Genomic DNA, 8,152 nt, shown 5'->3' on the forward strand with positions numbered 1-8,152 from the left:
CGGAGGCCCAGGAGCAGGGGGCACGGCGGCTGGACTTGGGGGACTGCAAGGGCGAGCGGGACAAGCGAGGCGCGTGGCGGGTATAAACACGCGGGCCGAGGCGGGCGCGCAGGCGTGTGGGGGAGGGAGGAACGGACGGGGCTGTGCACCAGTAACGAAGCCGGGGGCGCTTGCGGGCTCCCGGCCTCGCCCCTTCTCCTGGTCACTCGCCCTCCATGGAGCCCGGGCCGGGGCCATGGTGCACCCCAGGGGAGGGCGGGGTCCGAGGGCTACCAGAGCGTGCGCTCCCGAGGGCCGGAGTTCGGCCGCCAGCCTCGCGTCGCCAGCCCGCAGCACAGTGCACAGCCAGAGCGCGCGCGGGGGCGTTTGTGCAATCGCCCCCACTGCTCCGGTGGACCCCCGCCCTGGCGAACTAGCTTGCTCCCGCACCAGCTCCCACCCTCGCTTTCCCCCGCTGGGCTCCCAGCTGGGAACGCCCCTCCTCTGCTGTCCTCCCTGCACCAGCGGGTAGGAGCCTTTCCTATAGGGCCTCCTGCCATTTGCACCCGCGTTGTGCCGTGGCACCCGCCTAGGGCCATCCTGTCTGGTGTAAGCAGGTACCCTGACTCACGCCCAGCCAGGTCTCAGCTCTGGGCCGGCGCCTGGGCAGCGTCCCCACCCACACCCTCTGCTTCCTCCGCCCAGTTCTCCTTCCCCTCTGGCTGGGCGTCTTGCGCCTCAACTGTGGATCCCCGAGTACTTCTCCACCGCTGCTTGTCCCAACCCCTCCTGTAGGCCCCAAGCTCAAGGGGCTTCCCCTCCCAAGACGGGACAGGTCAGCAGGGCGGGCAGCTCCGTGTATGTGCGGGCTCGGGGTCCGGCTGTGTCCTCTCCAGCGGGGGCTGGGGCCAGCGGAAACGCACCGCGCAGGGCCCCGTCGGGCCTGCCCACAAGAGCAGGACCAAGGTCAATAAGGTGTCCCCCAGAGAGGAAAAGCCTCCGAGCAAGACGCACCCCAGACCACAGGAGGCTGGTGGGGGGCGTGTCTGAGGGGACGGGACTAGGCTTCGGTCAATTTGGGCTCCTGGACCAGGGCGAACCAGGGTTGGGGAGGTTCCAGGGAGGCCCTGCAGACGACAGGGGACGGACGGGCCGGATTTGCGCGCTGAGGGCTGCAGTAGTGACCTCTCCGCGTGAAGGCAGGGCCCGGCAGTCCTCAGGCCCACCCCATCTCCCAGCGGAGAGCACCATGCGGCCGAGGACCGGCCTCTGGGAAGGTCCAAGAGCGAGCTGGGCGAGAGGCAGTCGGGCGAGACTGGTCGGGGGCTTGTAAGGAGGAGGGTAGGGAAAGGCGGGGCCTGTGGCCAACGCAATGGGGCGGGACGTGGGCGGAGCTTGCGGCGAGCAGGGCGGGGATGGGGAATTCGAGGCGGGGCTTAGGAGAGGCGGGGGCGAGGCTCAGGATGGGCCCTGGGTCGATCGGGCGGGGTCTAAGCGGGCTAGGCAGAGTCTCAGTGGACTCGGAGGAGCTCGGGGGTGGGCCCTGGGTGGACTGGGTGGGGCCTGAGTGGGCTGGGCGGGCCCTGAGTGGATCGGGCGGGGTTTGAGAAGGCTGGACAGAACCTGAGTGGACTGAGTGGGTCCTGAGTGGGCTGGGCAGGGCCTGAGTGAGCTGGGCGGGATCTCAGCGGGCTGGACAGAGCCCGAGTAGACAGAGCGGGGTCTGAGCAGGCTGGGCGGGCCCCGAGTGGGTTGGGCGGAGCTCGGGGGGGGGTGAGCCCTGAGTGGACGGGGCGGGGCCTGGGCGGTTTGGGCGGGGTGTGAGCGGGCTCGGCGGAGCTCGCGGCTGGGTCCTGGGTGGACCGGGCAGAGCGCGGGTGCGCCCAGCCAGCTACATGATGTCGTCCAGCAGGTTGGCGCTGGCCACCCAATCGAGCGCTCGCGGCTCAGAGGCGGCCATGATCATGCACATGAAGGGGCGGCCAGTGCGCCGGTCCGTGGGGTAGATGGTGGTGGGCGTGAAGCGCCGGTTGTCCTCGACAAACTCGCAGAGCTGCTCGTAGACGCGCGGGAACTCGTGGCGCAGAAAGACGCCGCGCAGCCGCAGCTCGCGCTGGATGTGGATGAAGGCCACCTCGCGCGCGCGGCGGCCCGCCTCGCCGTCCTGGTCCAGGCCCGCCGTGCCCGGCGGCGGCGTCAGGATCAACGTCTCCATGTCCGGCTCGCGGCCCCGCGCCGGAGGCGGCCGCGCCGGGCTGCCGGCCGCCAGCGCCACCTTGGCGAACTTGCGCACCGTGGGCCCGGGGCTGCGCGGCGCGGGCGCGGGCCGGGAGGGTGCGCCGGGGGGTGCGGCGCTGGGGCCCACGGCCACCGACACACTGAGCAAGAAGCACTCAGCCGGCTCGTAGAGGCGCCCGGCAGCCGCCAGCTCGCGCGCGTAGCTGCCCAGGGGCGCCGCGTGCGTGGCCAGCTCTCGCAGCGACAGGTAGGTGGGCGACAGCAGCAGCCCCTCGAGGCCGAAGCGTAGGAAGTTGTCTGCGGAGCCGGGATTCGGGAAGCCCAGGAAGAGCACGCCGCGGCCGCGGGACAAGAAGCCGACGCGCGCGATGCGTGAGAAGGCGCGGTGCACCGGGCCGCTGTCGCGGCAGAACTGCAGCACGTGGCGGCACACACTGCCCACGCGGCCGTACACGCAGCGCGCCTTGTGCGCGTCCCAGTCCTCGCGGCGGCACAGGCGCGAGCAGTAGTAGGTGTAGCAGCTGTGACACGACTTGAAGTAGAGGCAGGCATTGAACATGGTCTCAGTGCGCCGGCAGCGTGCGTTGGAGCACGTCATCAGGTCGTCCTCGTCGGCGCTGGGCTCTGGGGACCCGTCGGCCGCCTGCCCCGGGCCCGCGGGCTCCTCGGCGCTGCCCGCCGACGCGGGTGGCGAGCGCGGCGCCAGCGTGGGGGCCCCGGGGCCCGCGGGCCGCGAGTCCAGCAGGCGGTGCAGCTGGCGGCCCAGGCCGTCGGCCGCGGCCTCGGGGGCTTGGCCGGCTGGGGGCCGCGAGTCAATGACCAGGTCGGTGATGAGCTCGTCCAGCTGCTCGAGGCTGCGCTGGCGGCCAGAGGTGGGGCCATCGAGGGTTGCCGGCGGAGGCGGCCGCTGGCGGCCTCCTGGCCGTTCCCAGCCCCTGGTGGCTGGGCGCTCCGCGGCGCGCAGATCGTTGTCTGTGATGGTGATCTCTGGCGTGACATACCAGTTGCGGCCCAGGCCCTCGCCCAGGCGGCCCTTCTCGGACAGCGACGTCTCCGACAGCGACAGCGCCGCGTAGCGTCTGGGCGAGGTGGACAGGTTCACCACCACGGGCGGGCGCCGGCCTTCGGGTGATGCGCCCCTCGGCTCCCGCACCTCGCGCCCTAGCAGGTTCTCATAGCTGCGGCCGCGGCCCAGAGGGTCCTCGCGGCGCGGCCCGGGCGCTAGGATGTTGTCCCAGGAACGCGAGTAGTGGCGGGTGTCGGTGGCCAGCCGGGGCGGGCTGGTGCCGGTGCCACCGTGCCACGAGGCGAGTAATGGGCCGGGGTCCGGGGGAGGCGCCACCTGCAGGGTGCGGTAAGGCCGCGGGCCCCAGTCGCCCCAGGCTGGGCTGCCGCGTGGGTATGGGTAAGTCCGCGCCAAGGCATCGCGGTCGCGGTACCGTCCGAAGTCCTCTGTGTAAAAGGGACGGGCGGCGGGGTGGGCTCGGGGCTCCTCGGGGGCATAGCGGGGGCCGCAGGGAGGGAGGTAGGCTCGGGGGGCCTCCCCGTAGTAGGAACGGGAGGGCGGTTCCTGGACCGGGAAGGTGCGCATTTCCCCAGCATAGTAGCCGGCCCCACGCCTTGGACTGGGCCCGGGGGGCTCCTCGGACGGGAAGGGCCTGGCGTAGTAGCTGTCGAAGGGAGGACCCGGGCTGGCTGTGAAACCGCCGGGGTGGCCCTCGGGCTCCTCAGTGTAGAAGAACTGGGTGGGGCCTGGCGGGGTGGTGAAGGGCAGACTTCGGCGTTCCGCATAGTCCCGGGGCCCAGGCAGGGGCCCGTCGCAGTACAGCGCCCGGGGATCTGCGCAGTACGTGTCACTGGGGGTGGGGGTGCGCGACAGCGCCACGTGGCGAGGCCCGGGCACGGTGAGGCCGTGGAGCTGCGGGGCGGCGCGGGCCCAGGGCGCGCTCTCGGCGGGCCCCCACGGTCGCGAGCCCCGGGCGGCATGCTGCAGCACCGCATCATCGGGCTTGATGTCCAGGCGGCAGCGAACGTGGGGGGCGGGCCCGGCGGGCGGCTCGGGGGGCGCGCAGCGGCCGGCAGTGGCGCACAGGGGCGCAATGCGGCCAGGGCCGCTCCGCTGCGGCTGCAGCTTGATGGGGTGCAGCTCGTTGGCAAGCGCGCGCAGCGCGGGGTACGCAGGCTCCCGGCGGGGGGATACCTCGGCCCGCGCTGCCCGCTGGGGCTCCCGGCCTCGGCGCGGCAGGACGGGCGGCGAGGCAGGCGCGGGCGCCAGGCCCGGGGGTGCGCGGGGCGCGCTCTTGGAGCGGGCGCGGCGCCGGGGCTCGCCGTCGCGGGGCCGGGAGCGCTGCGCGGCGGGCTCCGGGGGCGGCGGCTCCGGTTGGGCCTCCATGGCCGCTCCGTCCAGCGCCTCCAGGAAGTCGAAGCTGCGGCAGTGGCGCTTGTTGAAAGGCGCAGGCGCAGCAGGCCGGGCCATGGAGCGCTCACATGGCGGGCGCCTCGACGCGGGCCCCGGGGCCGCCACCTTGATGTCCTGGTACACGGTCGACACCAGCAGATCTGGCGGGTCCGTGCGGGTCATCTTAAAAGAGGTCCCCGGGCTGGTGGCTGCAGCTCACTCGGCCTTTCGGGGCTTTCGTCCTGGGGGGAGATGCGGGTCAGGGTGGCGCCTCTGCAGCCCAGGCTCCATTAACTGCCCTCGCTGGCCCAGCTTACCTGGGGCACAGAGGACACAGCAGTCCTGGCTGCGGGCCTTGGCCCAGGGCGCAGGCACTTGCTCCATGCTGGCGTCAGGCGCACCTGCAGGAAGAACCCAGCTGTCTAGCCACTCGGGTCCTGCCCCTGACCCAGACCATCCTTTCTGGGGCACTTTCTGCTGGGGTGGGGCAGGTCAGCCAGAAGGGTGATGCCATTGCTGTGGTTCTAGAGCTCCTGTCCCCAGACCCATGTTCCTGAGCGTCCCCCTGTTCCCACTGGTGACCGCTGGCCAGACTTGGGTAGAACCTCCTTTTCTGGGACAGGCCAGCTGTAGGAAGAATGGGGGTATGGTCCCAGGACCATCTCCTTGGTGCCCACAGTTAGAATGATGTGTCCTCTTTGGAGCCTTGTTTAGACTTTATAAGTGTTGGCTCCACAAACCTTCTAGTGCCCAGTGCAGAGGAAGGTGTCCGATGGTGCTGTCTGAGGGCGAGTCCTGGGGCTCCAGCCTTAATTATCAGCTCTGCACAAAGTCACTGAGCCTCCTGCCCCACCTGCCCGTCAGGCTGGGCATGGAACCCCTCCCCCAGCGCTGTAGGGGCCACTGCACTGGGGACAGACCGCTGTGCTGAGCTCCAGACTTGAGGCCTCAGTGGGCCCCTGAGCTGGCCCCATCAGGCCCAGGCACAGCTCCTAGGCTGATGACTGGCCTGCCCTACCCTCAACTTTTCCTGTGACCCAGGCCAGAATAATGCTCCAAAGAGCTTACCTGGGCCCTAAAGCCCCTTTCCTTTGCAGAAACTTCCTCTGACCCTCACTGTCTTGGGGTGGCTGAAACCCACCAAGCTGGTTAGGGTTGTCATAACAAGGTCTGGAGAGCGGCCCCCTCCCCCAGCTTTGTAGTGTGTGAACTGCAGCCCAGAAACCAGGCCCAGGCTGCAAGACCACGTGGGGGCGTGTGAGCCACAAGCTCATGGCTGCCCCTCTCCCCTTGAGCAGCGCACTGGGCCAGGAGGCCACAAGCGGGGGAAGCAGGGCAGTGGGCGGGTAAAGTCCCCCAACTGCTTCTCAGGAGAGGGCCCTCCCCACAGCGCTCTGGAAGGCTCCATGGAAACCTGAGGTTCCACAGCCCCCGCGATGCGGCTGGGTTGGGGTCCACCCCTCTGCACCAGGCTCAGGTTCAGACTTGGGTGAGCAGCCCCTCTGTGGTGCTCAGGGGCTGGGCAGGCTGGCCAGGGGCTTGGACGGTGCTGAGGGCCACTTCCACACCGTCTGGGGGGCATACTCCAGGGTGAGCCAGGGAAAGCGGGGGCCCAGGCCCTCACGTGGCAGGACCTCTGGTTGTGTTGACCTTCTGTGTCCCAGGTGTGCAAGGGGCTTCCTGCCAGCAGAGCTGCTCTTCTGGATCAGGGCCACCAAGGCCCAGTGCTTGTCCCCATCCCAGCCTCACACCCACCCCAACAGTCTCTGGTTCGCAGGACCATCCCCCTCCCGCCCCCTTCCATCCTAAGCTGAAGGCCGGGATGGAATTGGGGGCCAGATGACAGGGTGTGGGCTCCGCCCCAGGGAGGTGACAGCTCGGCCTTGCTGCCTCTCGGGTGAGGAGCTGGACTGGGTGACACCCCTCCCGGTGAGGATGCGGGTGGTCAGCCCCCGCCAGGGTCCTAGGCCTAACAGCCCCGTGAGCAGCCCTCCCAGCCATGCAGCCCTGTCCCCGCCCCAGCCCCAGTCCCAGCCCTGATCGGCCACCACCGGTGCCACTCCAGGGATGAGGCCCCCCCATCCTTGCGGGTGCCCCACCCCCAACAGGGTGTGTGGGGCAGGGGCTCCGACCCCTTACCTGGATGCTATTCCCGGCCCAGCCTGATGGGCTGCGCAGGCCCGCCTGGCTCCGCCGCCCGGCTCTGCCGCGTCCCCGGGACCGGCAGAAGCTTCGAGGCAGCAGTGCCGAGGCCGCCCGGCTGCTCAGTGCTGCTCCCAATGGCTGCCGATGGGGCTGCACTTAAAGGGGCCGCGCTGTGACCCGCGTTGTGCGCTGGCTGTTTTGGGCTGTGAAGGGTATCGGGTGATGATCTGGCTCCCTCAGGGTGTAGGCCTGGGGGCTGAGGAGGGGACCTGTGCCCAGGGAGCAACCTGCTGGTCCTGCCAGCCCCCAACTCCAGGACACCTGCCCAGGGCAGCTGGTGGCCTGGCGGGGCCTTGGAGGAGCCCCAAGCCCTGGCCAGGCTGTGGAGAGCTCCGGAATTCACGCCTCAGTTTGGGCCCAGGCCGGAGCAGATGGGCTGTGCCCCGCCCCACGGGCCTCTGCGTTGCGGTGGTGGAGGCGCCAAGCTCTCTACAGGTACCTGGGGCCAGATGGCCCCTATGTCTGCAGCCTCCTGTCCCCAGGATGCCTAGCCACTCCTGGGCTAGGGCACGCTCCTGTGCCCTGTGTCCATACAGGCAGGTCTGCATATATATGGCCCATTTATAAACACATGGGGACATCCTTCTTCCAGCTCCGCTGGTCCCTTCCCCAATATGACGCTGAGCCAGGGAATACTCTAGCCCAGCAGAGGGGTGGCTCACAGACAGCCTCAGCTCCACAGGGCAGGACCTGCCCCATTGTGGGTCTCTTAGGTGCAGGGCCCAGGGCAAGTTCATTTCATGTTGGCCTGATCCCCCCATTAGTGGTCCCACAAGGACAGTCAGCTCCCAGGCTGTGGGCTAAAAGGAGTCACTAAGGTGTCAGTGTGATGCCTGGGTCCAGCGTCTGCCCAGTGACTGCTGTCCCCCTACCCCGGGGTGTGACCTCTCTAGGCACAGGAGTTCGGGAAGGGGAGGCCGCCCCTGCCCCCACCGTCCTGCATGGACCGCCTGCTGCCTCTGGAGGGAGGGGCAGCTCCAGCATCTCTGAATGGTTCTCCTGGCAACGGCGGGGTGGTGGGTAGTGGGCGTGGGCTGGGAGTGCTGGCAGCTGGAGAGCAAGGCTGAAGGCTAGTGCCTGGAGGGAGCAGGGAGGTGGCTAAGACAGGACTGGGCCTGACATCTGAGAGCTGGAGGACCCCAGCTGTTCCTGGGTGCAGCTGCCCAGCCCTGGCCTAGGTGGGCTGGGACAGGCACGCATGTCGGTGGCCATACTGGCCACCCTGGCCAGCAGCACATGGCACGCGTGGGGCCTCGCCTGCTGAAAGGCCTCCTATTCCAAAGGGCAGCCGCCCCTCTGGGAAAAAGGGCCCTTTGGCCCAAAGGGAGGGAG

At 69.5% G+C, this 8,152-nt stretch overlaps 1 protein-coding gene across 1 annotated transcript; it reads right to left on the reverse strand.

Moving 5' to 3' along the window:
• Positions 1-1,334: 1,334 nt before the first annotated feature.
• Positions 1,335-8,097, reverse strand: AJM1 (apical junction component 1 homolog). Its single transcript, XM_070518327.1, has 3 exons — positions 6,755-8,097; positions 4,933-5,016; positions 1,335-4,857 (listed from the first exon to the last, which is right to left on the reverse strand). Exon 3 carries the CDS (start codon positions 4,796-4,798, stop codon positions 1,871-1,873), a length of 2,928 nt encoding a protein of 975 aa, XP_070374428.1. The 5' UTR covers positions 4,799-4,857; positions 4,933-5,016; positions 6,755-8,097; the 3' UTR covers positions 1,335-1,870.
• Positions 8,098-8,152: the final 55 nt, after the last annotated feature.

This window comes from Equus asinus, chromosome 10 (assembly GCF_041296235.1).
Source record: "Equus asinus isolate D_3611 breed Donkey chromosome 10, EquAss-T2T_v2, whole genome shotgun sequence".
NCBI lineage: Eukaryota > Metazoa > Chordata > Mammalia > Perissodactyla > Equidae > Equus > Equus asinus.

What these genes read in the sequence shown, in the direction of transcription:
- AJM1 (XM_070518327.1), bottom strand. Translation starts at nt 4,798, where the DNA reads ATGACCCGCACGGACCCGCCAGATCTGCTGGTGTCGACCGTGTACCAG.